Source organism: Staurois parvus, unplaced genomic scaffold, assembly GCF_062004578.1.
Source record: "Staurois parvus isolate SC_StPar_1 unplaced genomic scaffold, SC_StPar_1.0 ptg000561l, whole genome shotgun sequence".
Classification (NCBI taxonomy): Eukaryota; Metazoa; Chordata; class Amphibia; order Anura; family Ranidae; genus Staurois; species Staurois parvus.
In genome coordinates this window covers 4,750,059-4,769,498 of record NW_028318357.1, presented here as the reverse complement: position 1 = coordinate 4,769,498, position 19,440 = coordinate 4,750,059, and the positions used below count along the sequence as shown (strand labels likewise).

Here is a 19,440-nt window from a genome sequence, read left to right as displayed (position 1 = left end):
TAGAGACACATCATTTTATAAGATGGTCTGGAACAAGGGCAAAGGTATAAGCCTTTTGATATAGAACCCTAACAGAAGCATTATGAATCTGTAAATGGTACCCATCACACTGTAATCTACCAAGCTGTTTAGATGTAGCATTTCAGGTGTACAGGTCTGACACTTTAAATTTAAAAACAGCCACTAATTTAATGTGTTACTAAATCCACAACAGTAAAATCAGTTTCTATATGCACTAAAGCAGGGGTCCTCAAACTTTTTAAACGGGGCCAGTTCACTGTCCCTCAGACCGTTGGAGGGCCGGACTATATTTAAAAAAAAAAATTGCCATTAGTAAAACACCAATATATATATATATATATATATATATATATATATATATATACAGCGCTACAAAAACAATATACCAGCAATAACTTTGCCCACACAGAGACATACAGACTGCACTGTGCATCAATGCAGTCTGATCAGTGCCCATCAATGCAGCCTCACCAGTGCCCATCAATGCAGCCTCACCAGTGCCCATCAATGCAGTCTGATCAGTGCCCATCAATGCAGTCTGATCAGTGCCCATCAATGCAGCCTCACCAGTGCCCATCAATGCAGCCTCACTAGTGCCCATCAATGCAGCCTCATCAGTGCCCATCAATGCAGTATGATCAGTGTCCATTAATGCAGCCTCACCAATGCCCATCAAGCAGTATGATCAGTGTCCAATAATGCAGCCTCACCAGTGTCCATCAATGCAGCCTCACCAGTGCCCATCAATGCAGTCTGATCAGTGCCCATCAATGCAGTCTGATCAGTGCCCATCAATGCAGCCTCACCAGTGCCCATCAATGCAGCCTCACCAGTGCCCAACAATGCAGCCTCACCAGTGCCCATCAATGCAGTATGATCAGTGTCCATTAATGCAGCCTTGCCAATGCCCATCAAGCAGTATGATAAGTGTCCATTAATGCAGCCTCACCAGTGTCCATCAATGCAGCCTCACCAATGCCCATCAAGCAGTATGATCAGTGTCCATTAATGCAGCCTCACCAGTGTCCATCAATGCAGCCTCACCAATGCCCATCAATGCAGTATGATCAGTGTCCATTAATGCAGCCTCACCAGTGTCCATCAATGCAGCCTCACCAGTGCCCATCAATGCAGTATGATCAGTGTCCATTAATACAGCCTCACCAATGCCCATCAATGCAGTCTGATCAGTGTCCATTAATGTAGCCTCACCAGTGTCCATCAATGGCATTGATGGACACTGTTGATGTTGCATTAATGGACACTGATCAGACTGCATTGATGGGCATTGTTGAGTCTGCATTAATGGACACTGATCAGACTGCATTGATTTCATGCAGTATGATCAGTGTCCATTAATGCAGCCTCACCAGAGTCCATCAATTCAGCTTCACCAATGCCCATCAATGCAGTATGATCAGTGTCCATTAATGCAGCCTCACCAGTGTCCATCAATGCAGCCTCACCAGTGCCCATCAATGCAGTATGATCAGTGTCCATTAATGCAGCCTCACCAGTGTCCATCAATGCAGCCTCACCAATGCCCATCAATGCAGTATGATCAGTGTCCATTAATGCAGCCTCACCAGTGTCCATCAATGCAGCCTCACCAGTGCCCATCAATGCAGTATGATCAGTGTCCATTAATACAGCCTCACCAATGCCCATCAATGCAGTCTGATCAGTGTCCATTAATGTAGCCTCACCAGTGTCCATCAATGGCATTGATGGACACTGTTGATGTTGCATTAATGGACACTGATCAGACTGCATTGATGGGCATTGTTGAGTCTGCATTAATGGACACTGATCAGACTGCATTGATTTCATGCAGTATGATCAGTGTCCATTAATGCAGCCTCACCAGAGTCCATCAATTCAATGCAGTCTGATCAGTGTCCTTCTCCTCGGCTGTCTGTCACTGCCCAGCACGGGAGAACTGCAGGCAGCCCCTCCAGAGATCACAGACTCCATCCCTCTATCATTTACTCGCCGCACCGGCCGGATCTACATCCCCAGCACACAGTACTATCACTGGGCGTGGAGCCGAGGGACAGGTGAGGGAGCTGAGGGAGGGAGAGGCAGAGCCAGTCAGAGCGGTGCTGGTGGAATGAAAGTGAAAGTATGTAGGGGATGCCGCCGTGAAAGTACGCAGGGGGATGCCAAATATTTCAAAACACCCGGCGGGCCGGATAAATGTCCTCAGCGGGCCACAGTTTAAGGACCCCTGCACTAAAGCATGCTTGTTATACTTGCTGTGAAACCTAAGGGGTTAATCCTCTGCATTGTGTAATAAAGCTGTTTGATCCTGACTTCTCTGCCCCTCCTCTTGTAAAAATGTCCACACTGATAAGACAGACTGAACTCGTAGCCCTTCTGCACATGCTCAGTTTAGTGTGTATTGCTAGAGAGGGTTTTTTTTTTCTTGGGAGGGTGCCTGTGATCAGCACAGGGCCAATCAGCACTCTTCGGACAGAGGTCAGGGGTTCTACATCCTAAGGCAGAAAGAAAACTTCTCCTACAAGCTTTATCCAGTGCTCAGCTGAAGTTACAAGACTGCTCTAACTGCTGATGAAAAAAGGTATTTAGCTGTTTACATTTACTAAAATAATTGCATTTTCATGTTATGTGTACTGTGGGAGACCAGAAATAGTGAATGCAGGGTCCTGGGTTTAGTTGTGGTTGTGTCTCCTTACATTGCAGGTTAGTGAGAGAGGAGCTCTTTACATTGGTGGCAAGAAAAAAGTGCCCCCTTAAGATAGGAGTTAGTGGCAAAATGCCCCTTAGTCAGTAGAAAGATCCCCCCTCATATTGGTCAGTGGAAAAATGCCTTTTACATTGGTGGTTATTTGAAGAGGTGTCACCTTAAAATGTTCTTTATCTAAATAGTCAATGTAAAAAAAGTCCTGTTGGTGGTCAGTGTTGTACCTCCTTATATGGAGTTCAGTAGAAATAACATCCTGGGGGGTTGTCAAGGTCCTACCTTTCCTCAGAGCTTGTGTTGCTCCATGTGCTGGCATCCATCTTAGGTTTCTGCAAAGCATGGTGGGAGCCTTTATGCTTTCAGGCCTCTGCGGCTCCTCCTCCAGAAGGGTGTGGCTGATCACATTTAAGCCTGCTGTCTGCAGTTGCTCTTTGCATTCGTGTCCTGTATGTTCCTTTGCAGCAAGTTCCAGTTCAGCTCTCGTGACTTTCCTGGAAACCGACTTGGCTTTGACAAGACTATTCCTTGCCTTATCCCATTACCTGACCTCCCGTTGCTGAACCCGGCCCGTGACCTGAGTATTCTTGCCTACCCTCTTGTACTGTCTGTTCCGCTGTTATCGACCCGGTCTGTCCGACCATGCTATACGTCTTCCCATCTGGTCCCACCAGCTATACGCCATTGACGGCAGCCGTTACCACAGCTGGGGTTACTCGGGGGCCGCGACCTGGTCTCAGGCTGCGTTAAGTCCATCCCCACCATCAGGGGCCCTGGTGAAAGGCAGCCTGGGGCTTAGACTCCGCGCCCTGAGGGACTCTGGTCTGTGGGTGGTGGCTGTCGTCAGTCGGTGCGTGACCTTACCATAAGGCCTGCCTGCCCATTCCACCGCTCCTGCCCTGACAGGGGTCAAGAGGAAGAATGTCCCTTACATTGGTGGTCAGTGGGAATATTGTCACCCTTTCAGACATCTAAAAAGATGATTAGTGTCAGTTATTACTTACTACAAAATGAGAGGAGAAGAAGAACTGGTTGCATGCGGCAAACTGCATCGAGTGATTTTAGTCCATTCTCCTATCTATATCTGTCTGCACTCTCTGGCCCTTCACCAACATTCATCCAGCAGATTCGTGGTAGTTATGTAGTGAATCAACAGTGGAAGGAGTGGACATAGGAGAATTGTAGGCTAAAATACTAATTTGAAGTGTAATGAATATGTGCAAGCATAGTGTCCTCCAAATAAACATGGGAAAAAAGATTGGGCAGTAAATATTTAACAAAATTTCATAAGGGCAGTTGTAAAGGTTGTCCAAATAATAGATATTTGAAATATACTTTTTTTTAAACGAATTACTGTACCTCTGAAACAATGGAAAATCTAGATATACTGTAGGTACCAGTGGTGCACGAAATGAAAATTCTGGTGCCAAAACCAAAAACGAAAATTCAAAATGCATTCAAAATCGAAACTGAAATGTGCAGTTTTTAAAAATGACTATATATTTTTTGGAAAAAAATACACTGGTTAAAAGAAACAAAAAAAAACAATATATACCCAAATTTCTTTGTAAAATATGAAAGAGGATGTTACAGTGAGTAAATAGATACCCAACATGTCACGCTTTAAAATTGCGCACGCTCGTGATATGGCGTGAAACTGCAGTACTTAAAAATCTCCATGGGTGATGCTTTAAAAATTTCTACAGGTCAGCAATGTAACAGAGGTCTAGTGCGAGAATTATTGCTCTTGCTCTGACGTTCATGGCGATACTTCACAAGTGTGGTTTGAACACCGTTTACATATGTGGGCATGGCCTACGTATGCGTTCACCACTACGTGCGAGCACTGGGGGACGGAGGCACTTTAAACTTTTTTTTTTTAAATTAATTAGTTTATTTAATGTTTGGGGTTTTTTTTTTGCACTGTCCCTTTAAAAATGTTTTAATCACTTTTATTCTTATCATAAGGAATGCATGCATCCCTTGTGATAGAAATAATTAGTGACAGGTCCTCATTATAGAGAGATATAGGGGCCAATAAGACCCCACATTACTCCTCTGCAATTTAAAGCATTAGATAAAAAAAAAGCATTGATCTAGTGCTTTAAAAAAAAAAATGGTTGGAACGGCAGGTGACATCGCTTTGGTCCTCCAAGGGCATAGAGATGACTGGCGGCCATCTTTCCTTCACTCATCTCTATGCCCAGCGCCAGGATCAATAGTTTCTCAGGTAAGGCTGAGAACTACGGAGCGGCGGGCGCGGCAAGGGGTGGGTTTTTTTACACCTGTATCTGTTTTTTTTTCATTGCGGCCACCGGCCAAAAGGGGTGTTTTTTGGCCGAAACGTTTCGGCCACCGAAATTTCGGTGCATCCCTAGTATGCTTTGACAGTGGGAAATTCTTCTGCTCCACAAAATATGTTCTAAGTAGGCTAAATGTACAGCTGAAACACATACATGGTAATTCCGTTTAGCCAACTTTATGATATGTACACCACAACAGTCAGGAAGGACAATCAACTGCTTCTCAGCTTACTATTTTGGCTTGCCAGGTCATCTCCCTTTCACTTGATAAAAGTGATAATGCTGATTTATAATCCATTGGTGAGTCTGGCGGCAGAGAGGTGACATAGGACCATAAAAAGCTTAACCAAGAAGAAGAATTGCTTATTTGAGAACTATCGCCTGTCCAGAGATTCGCTTTAAGGTCTGCTCAGATTGTCTATGAATCTCAGGTATAAAGGAGTGAAATATTTGCAAGGCATTATAGGTGTACAGTATGCTATTAGCATGTGGTATTTTGATATTGCCACTAATACGTTTAAATGGAAAAAAGTGTAATACTGCTTAAAGGAAAAGTACAGCCAAAGCTCTAGGGATCACAGGAGTAGTTATTTATGCACTCTTGTGACTCATTTTCAGCCGGACTTCAGCGCACAGTGAGCTGATGTCACTCAGCTGATTCAGGCTGGAGAAAGATCCTGACTTTAAAGTCATGATCCACCCCAGAGTCTGGAGCGGCTCCTGGCTCAGCCTCTCAGCAAGACACTGACAGCCTGAGCCAGCCACTCTCTCCCCCTCCACAGCTCAGCACTCCAGTGAGCGTTGGGGTGGGCAGAGCAGAGAGCGGTGACTGACAGTCACCGCTCTCTGCTCAGAGCAGCTGTGAGAACGCAACGGTCATTTGATCACTGAGCCAACAGGGGACTGATGCAGGATCAGATCGATGCTGCATCCACTTACAGTAGGTAAGTATAAATAAGGGGGAAAAAAGCCCTACTTCTCTTTTAACGGATCAGTCCACCCATGCCTGAAATGTATTCTTTTTGCAGTTGTTGGAGGGTTAAACCAACTGATCATTACTTATATCTCCTGGGAACTAAATCAGTGAAGTTTCTGAATTTGATTTCTCAGACCTGCTGTAGCCATTTTCCCCATTAGACTTTTTTTTTATTATGCTGAATGTGACAGGAAGGTCTGGAATATGCAAAGTGAGAGGTATGTCACTTTATTTTATTCAGCGATCACATCATAGTTACAAAAGCGATGTTTCAGAGCCTCACGGGACGCCTTCATCAGGTATGTGACACGATTGGTGATGAAAGGGTCCTGCGAGGCTCTGAAACATTGTTTTTGTAAGTATGATGTGATCGCTGAATAAAACTTTGGACCTGTTCTGGAGATATACTTCTCGCTTTGAGTCTGGGTTCATACCATGCGATGCAGGACACTGCATGTAATTCGCACAGGAATCGCACTGCTTTCCTGTGCAAATTACATGCAAACGTCTGTGTGGTGCGATTTGAGCCATACATTTTGAATGGCTCAAATCGCATCCACACCAAAAAGGTTTAGGACCCACCACTTAACACCGCTTAACAAGTGGTTAACCACTTGACCTCCAGAGGATTTACCCCCCTTAATGACCAGGCCTCTTTTTGCAACTCCGCGCTGCACTAATTCAACTGATAATTGCGCGGTCATGCAATGCTGCACCCAAACGAAATTTACGTCTTTTTTTTCACACAAATAGAGCTTTCTTTCGGTGGTATTTGATCACCTGTGCGCTTTTTATTGTTCACGCTATAAACAAAAAAACGCCAAACATTTTGAAGAAAAACAATATTTTTTATTTTCAGCTATAAAAAATATATAGTAAACTCAAAGTTGGTTATAAATTTAGGCCAAAATGTATTCTGCTCCATGTTTTTGGTAGAAAAATCCCAATAAGTGTATATTGATTGCTTTGTGTGAAAGTTATAGCGTCTACAAACTATGGTATAGATACTGCAATTTACGCCATTTTTTTTGCTATACAGCGCTACGCTAGTTTAACAGACAATTGAGCGGTCATGCAATACGGTACATAAATGAAATTTACATCCTTTTTTTTCCCACAAATTGAGCTTTCTTTTGGTGGTATTTGATCGCCTGTGCGGTTTTTATTTTTTGCGCTATAAAAAAAAAAAGGCTGACAATTTTGAGAAAAAAAAACAATATTTTGGACTTTTTGCTATAAAACATGTCCAGTAAAAAAAAAAAAAAATAATCAAATTGAGTCATAAATTTCTGCCAAAATGCATTCTGCGACATGTGTTTGCTAAAGAAAAAACCCAATACGTGTAAATTAATTGGTTTACGTGAAAGTTATACCGTTTACAAATGGCGGGAAAGATACTGGGATTTTTCGGTTTTTTTATACTAATAATGGCGGCGATCAGCGACTTATGGCTGCGATCAGTGACTTATGGCGGCGATCAGCGACTTATGGCGGGACTGCGGCGGACATTCTGACATTGGGGGGTACTGACTTGGGGTCACTGACATCCCCAGTGACACCAATACAGTGATCAGTGCAAAAAAAACAAAACACTGACACTACTAATGGCGCTGGGGAGGAAGCTACTGCAGCTGTGCTCTCTGTCAGTGATTGCCGCAGATCACGGGGACATAGCCGGTAGCGACCGGCTGTGACCCGGCGACTGACATCCCCGGCTGTGATCGGCGGGACAGGTAGGGCGGCGGCGCGCCTCGCGCGCGCCCCCTACCTGTTTACAAAACACACGTTTTAAAACGTGCTTTTGCCCAGCCGTGATGCCCTGCCGCCGTATTTATACAGTGGCTGGGCGGCATGTGGTTAAATCCGCACCTGAATTGCATCACATAGCTGTTCTCATCCATGCAATGCGATTTCTGCCAATCGCGTTTTGTAGTCTGTTTTGGGGTATCATTAATTTATCATTGCATGAACGTGATGCGATTAGATTGCAGTGTGGGAAACGCACAAGATTTGCAGCATTTCCCGCACCGCATTAATGTGAACCCAGGCTGAATGTCTTTGGTCTCCAACTGGTTGTCACTACAGCACCCATTTTCATTTACAGCCACTTTCAGGAATACGTGCTTCGGGAATATTGTGCTTGGAATATGCATAGGTGCAATTAAAACACTATCCATTGGGAAGGACCAGAGTTAGGAATTATGGCAAGAAAATCTTACTTTTGGAATATCCAAGACATATACCAAACCGAGGGCTAAATTAGTCCACCGGGCTCAACCTATAATTAAATTATCGCACCAGTATAATCAATAGATTCTCACGAGCAGCCAAAAATAATACAAACTAATATATTAATTTATACAGTGGGCATAACTCAATAACTACAATCCAGATAGTAGCTTACACCTACACATACTCATAACATGTGCATAATCAAGATAAATAAACATACAGTGCTGCTCTTCCTTTAAATACCCCAAAACGCATGTGAATGTGAACAAATATAATGAAAAATAGTGTACAATTCTAATTGCAAAGTCTCTTGATAGTGCTGCCTCTTCAACGTCAATATAACTCCATAGCTCTATTTCTTCTTAAAACTTAATCCACCACCAGAAAAACCAGATGTGCTCTCACCTGTGGTTATTGACCTCACAAATAGTTAGGCAAAAAACGCATGTGTCTCATGTGGGTATATCTTGTATATAGAATCTTCTAAAAGATGCCCGCCATTTTAAGAAGATATAGAGCTATGGAGTTATTTTGAAGTTGAAGAAGCAACGCTATCAAGAGACTTTGCAATCAGAATTGTTCCCTATTTTTCATTATATTTGTTCACATTCACATGCGTTTTTGGGTATTGAAAGGAAGAGCGGCACTATAAGTTTATTTACTATAATTAAATGATCACTTTTGGATGGACTGACCCTTTATTGAGATATGTACAGTATATGAAGGTAAAACCACTTGTACTCGGCTCAGATGGAAAGTTCTTGGTTCATGTTTATCTATAAAGGCTGTGCACCTGTCACCTTTTTAACCGAAACTAGACAATTTCTTTAGTTTGGATCGAGTTACTGTAACCATAGGAAGAACTGGTAATAGGAAATTTAGTTTATTTCTTTAGATCACTGTTTATTTATTAGTTAAACTGAATATCTCCTTTTTATTTTTAGGCTCTAGGGAATCATGAATTTGACAATGGCCTTTCTGGACTTGTGGACCCATTCCTCAAAAATGTAAAGTTCCCCATTCTAAGTGCCAATATTATAGCAGATTCACAGATTGCATCTAATATTAGTGGATATTATCTTCCTTATAAAATATTGAATGTTGGTGGTGAACAGATTGCAATAGTTGGATATACCTCAAAAGAAACTCCAGTTTTATCTGATCCAGGTAATGTTTCCTCTATTTTGCAAAGTTGTATTCCTCCTGCGACTTCCACTTTACAGATTCCTTTTCATTGCTGACCTTCTTTCACTCTAATTGTAGTGTTGTACTGCAGCACAGTCAGATCTGGAGGTTGGAGATGTTACATACCTCTCAATATTTTCTGATAAATGTAATGTACACCCATAAATGACCTGCTTGCTTAGTTTTAACTGACCCTTGCATGTATCTCCTGTATCTTAAAGTGAACCTGAATTTAACAATGAAGATTTGCTACTTTATAGGAAACCTTTATAGGAACCTGCCCCATCCTCTAACACACAGGTGTAAAACTGGCGGCCCTCCAGCTGTTGCCAAACTACAAGTCCCATGATACATTGCAAGATTGACAGTTACAAGCATGTCTCCCAAAGGCAGAAGCATGAAGGGACTTGTAGTTTCGCAACAGCTTGAGGGCCACCAGTCTGACACCCATGCTCTAACATAAGTAGCTCCGCCAGCACCTGCCCATATTGTCTATTTTTCTCCTCTTTCCCAGTCATATGAACAGGAGCGTTTGGCTTAATCTGGCCATCTTTTGAAGTTTTGCTGACTTCACTTTGTCCATTCACTTGTGTCCTGTGAACAGGATTTCATTCACTTTGAAAAGATTTCCTCTCATTTCCTTTTGCCAAGACAGGAAATGAAAAGAAATCTCTCCAGTAGGATGCACACAAAAAATAACTTAGTAATGGTTTTCGTTCTATTCTACTTTAGCTAAAACATGGGGTTTTTAACAGATGTGTTAAATATTTATATTTCACAATATTCAGCACTTAAATCTAGTATTATTTTTACATTTCTTTAACTTGATTTTTTTATTTAACCACTTCAAGTCTGGACACTTTTAGCCCCTTCCTGTCCAGGCCAATTTTCAGCTTTCAGTGCTATCACATTTTGAATGACAATTGCACGGTCATGCAACACTGGACCCATATGAATTTTTTAGCATTTTTTAGACAGATAAAACTTTATTTTGATGGTATTTATTCACCACTGAGATTTTTATTTTTTTTTGCTATGTAAATGAAAAAGTCCAAACATTTAAAAAAAAAAGTTTTGCAAATAAATAATCTTTCTTCATAACTCTTGGCCAAAATGTATTCCGTTATCTTTTTAGTAAAAAAAAAAAAATAACCCAACTTAGTTTATAACCAAAAATTATAATTTTTCCAAATTTTTTTTACATTTTTACTTAATTTTTTTATATTATCATTTGTTTTGTTTGTCTTTTTACATACTGTCAACCTAGCAGTACAGTGTCACTATAGTGGGGGGTGATGAAGATTTTTTTTTTTTTTTTTTTACACTGATTGCTTTTACACCAATAAAGGTTGTAAAAGCAATCATTTCTCCTTCTATCTGGCTGCATTCTTGCAGCCATTGTGAAATACTGTGAGAGCTGATTGGTCACAGCTTGTCACATGGTGCAAGGCTGTTGTGAATAGCCTTGTACCATGTGACCTCTGTGATCATTCACAGATTTCACACGTAGTAAGCAATGATATCAGAAGTGACATCTTGCTTACTACTCTTCATGTGATCGTTGATTGGCCAATCACATGATCGGGACCTCACACAGAGGTCCCGTACAACAATCGGTGTTCCACTGTGTCCGGAGGACACAGCGGGCACCGGATCACTGTGCTTCGTGCTCACAGGGAGCGCGCACAAACAGGAGCAGGGAGGCTGTTTATAAATGGCCACCCGCCCCTGCACTGCTCCTGTCTGGCCGTTTATATACATGAGCTTGACGGGAAGTGGTTAACAGGCTAAAGCCTATACGTTTTTTGTGTTCAACCCAGCGGGCTGAATGAAAAAAAACTGACAGATCGCTGTACTAACACAAACAATGTTAGTACAGCGATCTCCCCACTGTGCCATAGGAAACACACTGAGCAAAAGCCACGCATTTCCTCCTCCTCCACAGCGGTGGACCGACAGCAGCTCTGTGTCCCTCTCATGCTGTCCATGTGTGTGTACAGTCGTAGTACAGAGCAGGAGCATGCATGTAGAGGGGAGTCCTATGGAGCTCATTAGGTCTTGGGGGCACAGGAGGAACATACTGTATAACATGGGAAATGTGTCAGCATGGCCAGGGGACATGTAAACACAAAGTAAACTCAGAGGACTTTTTTTTTATTGTTGGAGAAAAAAGCTAATAGATACAAGCTATATTATTATTTTTTTAATAAACACAAAATATTTTACATCAGAGGCCCCTTTCACACCTGAAGCCCTCCATCACATCAGAGTTGCTGTGGACCAGGTAAAATCTTGTAGCTGGCCATGTGTGGTCCTTGGGCCGTAGTTGGGAGACCCCTGATTTAGAAGGACTGTTCATCTTCTGGACAAAATTTCTATGCCTCTCTTTCCTCCTAAGTTAACCCTTTTTTTGTTCTGATGTACAGACCTCTGTTTTATTTTATTATTTAAAAGTATCATAAAGCACCCAAACTTTCAATGATGGCATTTTGTAAAGCCATATTATACTTCTTGTATTTTGCTGCATTTTTTGTTTACATAACTCTTAAAAATATCTTAATATTCTGTATTTTAGGCCCATTCCTGAAATTTGAAGATGAGATAGAAATTTTACAAAAAGAAGTTTCTAAAGTTTTAACTCTTGGTGTAAATAAGGTGATAGCTCTGGGTCACTCTGGCTTTGATATTGACAAACTTATTGCTCAGAAGGTGAGGGGAGTGGATGTAGTTGTCGGAGGACACACAAATACATTCCTTTACACAGGTGAGTTCTTTCACTTATCATTCTGCCTTTATTTCTTTCATGCATTGTGTATGTCATGTGTAGCACCTCCTACCTAGTTTGCTATAGTTAAGGAAAATTTAGTTTTTGGCTCCCCTGTAGTACAGGAGCATTACTTTTGCTTGTTCAAGGTTTTGCTGGTGCAGGTTCAACTACTTCCCCTTGTATTCAAGTAAGTTTTGGAATATAGTGGGTGGGAGAGGCAAACCCTGACTTGAATATTCATTCAGCCTTCGCAAATCCCTGGTTGATGGGGTCACCATTAGGGGGTTGAGAGGTGTATAAATGGTATGGGGCCTAGAACAGCAGGACTTATTCCTATGGGAGAAGACCCAGCTTGAGGGCTGAGACCCTCTGGGCTGCTAGCTACAGAACAGAAGAAATCCTTTTTGGGTCCTAGCTCCAGCTAGAGCTCAGAGACCCATGTCCAGAGCCTCTGAGGCAGTGCAAGAAGTTTTGCAAAGGATCCAAGCTGAAGGCATCTAGTACAGAGGATGAATGGTACTGCAACAAGCATAACAGTACCCAAGGCACAGTGGGTGCTAGCCTTAAGGATGCTAAAGACTGTCCTTACCACCTTTGGGAGAGCCCACTACAGTTTTGACTCAGGTTATACCTCTGCCAAGGGATTCCCTGTGTTGTTGTTCTTTGATTCTGAATTCAAGCGGGCGGTTGCACCCTGAAGAGACAGAACAGTTTCAGATGTCCTCCTCTGTGTTTCTGCTAGTTTTGGAGTATCCCAAAGCTCACCCCACCTTACCTAATTTAACCAGCAAATATACTGCAAAAAAACATGCACGGTCTGTTTTTTTGACTGGAGTGCCTGTGATCTACAGTGTGCCTAGTTGCTGTGTGCCTTACAGGGAATGGATCCTGAGATATTACAGCCAACCCCTTCTGTGGTTTGTGCTACACATGTATGTTTAGAATGTACTGTAAGTGCAAATTCGCAGCTAATTCGAATCTTAAAGGGAACGTGTCAGAAAAATAATTTATGGGTTTCCATTATTGGCTGCAGATTCTAAGGCGGTCTTCCTTGTCCTTCCTTTGGTAGTTAGTGACCCATTGACACAATGCAAGAGCCATGTATACAGTGCAATATCAGGACATTTGACATGTGCATGCTGTAGTGGAGTGCCTGCTTACTGTTCATGCTCAGATGCAAATGTGGGCCCTTTAACTCCTTTTCTCACAACATGGTGGGTTCCTGCACATGCCAAAGGAGTTTACATTGCTCAGAGTCTCTCCTTAGCAGCTCAGTGAGGCCCCACCTAAAGAGATAAGTAGTCAGGGGAGAGGCCGTCTGCTGTCAGAACCACTGTGCGGACATCCAGTCAGAAGCCTAATAGCATGCTGCTTCTTCAGGAGTCTGAGCTACTATGGGAAACCCCTCCCCAACTGCTACCAGGGCACTTTAGTTCCAGTGGGGTGGATCCATGTGTCCTAAGGCCTTGTATCCCTTGTAGCTGTTCACCTGTATTACCATTAGCTCAAGCTCTGTCAGATTGGATGGAGAGCATCTGTTTATGAGTATAGTCATGAGTAGCTCTGTTATGAATTGTTCTACAGAAGTAGTTATTTTCAGCTAGACTCTCCATTGTTATAGAGCCTTATAGATATTATGCTATGTAGCTTACGTGTGACCCTGATTAGGCAGAGACATTGCTGTGAAGAGTCAATATTTGTGCAGCTCCCATTATCTGTTGAAATTATTCTGCAGTGTATGCGGGGCCCAGGCAGCTGGGTGAATCGGATGTGGGAAGAGAGGTTGATCAGCATGGCAGGGGGGGCAGTTACTGGAACCGATTCCCTTTATGGCTTTCTCTGCAGCAGCTGAAAGCCACCAAGCCTGAAGAATAGAGTGCTCAGACAAGTTAGAACACCTTGTTAAATTGTTTTTCCTCAGATAAGTTAGCACTGGAAATGTCTGTTCATTTTTCGCCCTTTGCTTTGCCTACTCAGAAGAGCTTATAAGACCAGAGCATGGAACAGCAGGCGCAACCTCATAACAATACATATCAAGTATAAATAAAGAACACATTAAATGACATTGCAAAGACAGTGGCACTTTATTGGTATTAGCAGAAATTAGTTAAATAAATTCTACAAAAATGACTTTTTTTATTGTAAAATATACAAAAACATTTCAATACCAACATAACCAACAGCTCAGTTTTTAGAACTCGAGCCTAAATTTCACAGCAATTACAACCCAGCCCCCCCCCCCCCCCAGCCGGAACTGATAAATGAATCCCATTCTAGGTAAAGTAAAGTAAAATAAAATTGGCGCCACTGCAAACCTCTAATGCCCTTCCAAAACACGTTGAAATGTTCAGGTGACATGGATACATTTTCCGAATAACTCAGATGAGCTGATCTGATAAGCGCCCAAAAAAATATAAGAGTGCCCAAGGATCCAAATACAAGGTGCACCTAAGAAATTTAAAAAAAAAAGGTTAGGACAAACGTAAAATTTAAAATTCCTGGATTCCCTCCTATACTCAGACATACCCCTGCGTGCAGCCTCTGATGTGGCTCCAATTCTAAAAGAGTGCAGGGTAAAATTCTATAAGCCTAAATATTTAAGACCTTTTTTGAAAATTAATCAAATTGATACTCATCTATATGAATAAGTAAATGACCCGGATGAAAAGGTCGGCAAGAAAGGTATTGACAAACCATCTTAACAGGACAAATACTTCTATCTCCATCAGTTGACAGTGAAAGCCATTGATCTTTACCTGGTTGTTCCATCTTGGAATGTTTAATGAATAATTTACAGTGCCTTGAAAAGGTATTCATACCCCTTGAAATTTTCCAAATTTTTCATGTTAAAACCATAAACATAAATGTATTTTATTGAGATTTTATGTAGACCAACACAAAGTGGCACATAATTGTGAAGTGGAAGGAAAATGATAAACAGCTTTCAAAAGTTTTTACACATAAATGTGAAAAGTGTGACGTGCATTTGTATTTAGCCCCCCTGAGTCAGTACTTCGTAGAACCACATTTCACTACAATTACAGTTGCAAGTGCTTTTGGGGATGTCTCTACCAGCTTTGCACATCTAGAGAGTGAAATTTTTGCCCATTCTTCTTTGCAAAATAGCTCAAGCTTTGTCAGATTGGATGGAGAGCTTCTGTGAACAGCAATTTTCAAGTCTTGCCACAGATTCTCAATTGGATTTAGGTCTGGACTTTGACTGGGCCATTCTAACACATGTATGTGCTTTGATCTAAACCATTCCATTGTAGCTCTAGCTGTATGTCTTTTGCAGACTCTAACAGGTTTCTTCTAAGATTACCCTGTATTTGGCTCCATCCATCTTCCCATCAACTCTGACCAGCTTCCCTGTCCCTGCTGAAGAAAAGCATCCCCGCAAAATGATGCTGCCACCACCATGTTTCATGGTGGGGATGGTGTATTCAGGGTGTTGTGCAGTGTTAGTTTTCTGCCACACATAGTGTTTTCCTTTTAGGCCTTCTTTCACATGTTTGCTGTGTCCCCCACATGGATTCTCGCAAACTGCAAATGGGACTTCTTATGGCTTTCTTTCAACAATGGCTTTCTTCTTGCCACTTTTTCATAAAGGCCAGATTTGTGAAGTGCACAACTAATAGTTGTCCTGTGGACAGATTCTCCCAACTGAGCTGTGGATCTCTGCAGCTCCTCCTGAGGTGCCATGGGCCTCTTTGCTGCTTCTCTGATTAATGTTCTCCTTGCCCAGCCTGTCAGTTTAAGTGGACGGCCATGTCTTGGTAGGTTTTCAGTTGTGCCATACTCTTCACATTTTTTTTGAACAGTGCTCCATGAGATGTTCAAAGTTTGGGATATTTTTTATAACCTAATCTTGCTTTAAGCTTCTCCACAACTGTACCCCTGACCTGTCTGGTGTGTTCCTTGGCCTTCATGATCCTTTTTGTTCACTAACATTCTCTAAAAAACCTCTGAAGACTTCACAGAACAGCTGTATTTATACTGAGATTAAATTACACACAGGTGGACTCTATTTACTAATTAGGTGACTTCTGAAGGCAATTGGTTCCGCTAGATTTTAGTTAGGGGTATCAGAGTAAAAGGGACTGAATATAAATGCATGCCACACTTTTCAGACATTTATTTGTAAAAATTTTTAAAAACCATTTATCATTTTCCTTCCACTTCACAATTTTCTGCCACTTTGTGTTGGTCTATCACATAAAATCCCAATAAAATACATTTACATTTTTGGTTGTAACATGATAAATGTGGAAAATTTGAAGTGGCGTGAATACTTTTTCAAAGCATTGTAAGTACCAACATGAGGATCAACATGAATGCCAGTAGCACCTTTTTTATTAGGGTACGCAGGTTGTTTTGAATAATAAAGCCTCATAATGAGAAAAACAAATAAAAGAAGTTACTTGACATAGTTGCACTAAATTGGCCCTAGATATAGGTCTTCTAACATCCGGGGCAAAGTGTGCTTTTCTATACCCCTTTTGGGCTTGCATACAGGCCGAAAGCTTCATTAATCTGAAAAATAAAGAAACTTCCGCCAAGGTTTATACTGTGGGGCTATATGAGAGTTGACAATGCGTTATGAAGATAAAATTAATAAAATGATACTCTCTGAAGGATCTTTGGGGGGAAAAAAACTCAGTTCTTAGAGAACGAGACCCATTTATTCCAGGAAAGATGAATAGTTTGCACAAGTATGCGGGGAAACCGAATCCTTAATAGCCTGAAACACAACCATCATATCAGACTCCACAAGTGTTCCAGACATACATGGCCCATTGGATCTGCATTGGGAAGAAACTGGCAAAAAAGGAAAATCTGAAAACGAGACAGTGCGTCACCAAGGGTATTAGTTTTTCCAGGAATAAATTTAGCTTTTAACCAGATATTAAATTTCAAACACAAAAATACTAAAAGTTTTAAAAGCTGAATGACAAACAAAGACTTGGAGGATAAACAGTTTACTGCAAATAGCACACCTTTATTGTCAGTGTGCAAAAGAATACGCCTATTAGCAAAGCTCGATCCCCATAACTCAAGGGCCACTACTATTGGGAAGAGCTCCTGTAAGACAATGTTCTTAGTGGCTTTTTTAAGTACCGAGAATTTAGGCCAGCTTGGCAGCACAAGTGACTCTTCCAAATGGCTGCAAATCCTCAAGACCCAGCAGCATCTGTGAATAATTGAAAAGCATTAGAGTCTACAAATTCCTCCTGGTAAAAATGATCTGCCGTTGAAATCTTCCAGAAAGCTCTCAGAAATAGACCAGACCATCAGATCCTCTTTAGGAGAGCAAGTAAGCCAAATATGAGAATAAGATGATTTCAATCCTGACGTAGCTATAAATAAACGCCTACAAAAGGCTCTCCCCACAAGTATAATCCTGCAGGTAAAGGCTAACAAACTAACAAGGATTGCATCTCCCTTTATATGACCTTTTCACACCTTAGAAAAAAATGCAATCAATGATTTTATCCTGTCAATTTTTATCCAAAGGTAAACAAAATTCCATCAAGGATGTGTCTATAAGAATTTCAAAAACACCGTCAGGAATACATTTTTTCGGATGCTAACACCACCAAAAAACTTGGTTAAAAGACCATGAAATTGGCCTACACCTATCATCATCTGATTTCTCATCATATTTTTTCATGGATTTAAAGGTAAAATCCTTAGCTGATCGAAGCAGTGACAATGTATCCACAAAGTCACCCTTCCATATTTTTTGGAAACCAAGAGGTGAAACTTTGCATGGTAACACCTCTTTAAAACATGATTCTGGTACACGCATCCTTGAAGCAGGAGAACATTTTTGAACCAACTCAGTAACAGAAGTAGAACAAGTAGCAATAGCAGTAGCAGGGTCATTACCACCTACATTAAATTAGACTTGGATTTCACTATTTCAGTCAAGGAACTGATTACATTTAAATCACAGACAGCTGGTTACAGACACCTTGAGCAGAAGTCTGCTGTACACCATTTACTGGAGTATCATTGTATCTTTCTGCCACTCCAGGCTCAGCCTGTCTTCTAACGCTCAATGTGTTCTGTGTGCTGTACTGAAGCAGCACGCTCCTGTTGCCTAGCAACCACAGGGGGTAGGGGGTAGGTGGGGGGTGGGCACACTGTTTCCAGCCCAAATGTTGAGACCTGCCTCGCCTACCACAAGAACTGGATCTTGACAGTAAGGGGAGAGGGACAGCCTCTTCTTTATCATGCAGTGGCTGGGACAGGCCTTCATGATGCCTTCCTCAGATCCACTATCAGTCAGGCGCTGCTCCTCCTCCCTCCATCCAACATTCCCAAACATTGCTGCAACCAGGCTTCACTTCCACCACTCTCCACCCTCTAACACTTGCATCAGAAGTGTCTTCATGACTGGCCTTATTCCAGCCTTTTTTATTACAGGAGGTGTGAGGAAAACCCCATTCCCTCCAAAATTTATATCCAGGACATGCCAGAAAATTCCAAGAATTCCCATTGGCTGAGATTCCTCACAGCAAATTCTTTTTCCCTTTTCTTAAAGGGGAAGTTCACACAAAATACCATACCATATAAATTTAAACATAACTCTCATAGAAAAACCTAAATAGGGCAAAGAGCAGCTTCAGTCCTATGCGCAGATGGGCCCAAAGAGTTGTGTCCCCCTCACCCATTCTTGTGTAAGGCAGAAGATGTGTCAACAGACGCCATGAGGGAGATTTACTAAAGTTGGAGTGTGCAAAATCTGGTGCAGCTCTGCACAGAAAGCAGCTTCCAGGTTTTATTGTTAAATCTTAAATGAACAAGCTGAAGTTATAAGCGGATTGTCTACCATGCATCGCTGCATCAGATTCTGGGCAGTGTTAGTAAATCTCTTCCACGACAACATTGGACAATGCTCATCCATTCCCTGATGTCTGCGATAAACTTAAAAGGGAGGTGGATTGTCCAGCAGAACAACTCTAGTGTCATAAATGTCTTGGTTACAGTTAAAATCACTACCATGGTAAAGACAAGTAAAATACAGTAGGACAAGCAGAGACAGTATAGAACTGAAGTACTGTACATAATTTGGGTTTTTTTGTTATTGTTTTTTTGGAGTGAAAGTGTAGTGAACTTTTTGTTCCTATTTGTTTTGGCAGCTGTATAATTGTAGGGAATCAATATCAGCAAATCAGATCAGAGCCAGATTTATGCTTCCTTCCCCTCCAGGCAAGCTACCTACTAACTTCCTCCTCCTACCTCAGGGACT

The 19,440-nt window shown here is 41.7% G+C and overlaps 1 protein-coding gene across 1 annotated transcript in view; it reads left to right on the top strand.

Moving 5' to 3' along the window:
• Positions 1-19,440, top strand: part of NT5E (5'-nucleotidase ecto) — a 139,143-nt gene that overhangs the window by 78,552 nt on the left and 41,151 nt on the right. The window contains exons 2-3 of the mRNA XM_089691338.1: positions 9,178-9,400; positions 11,994-12,182. Coding sequence (XP_089547464.1) covers positions 9,178-9,400; positions 11,994-12,182 — 412 coding nt within the window. The remainder of the gene's footprint in view (positions 1-9,177; positions 9,401-11,993; positions 12,183-19,440) is intronic.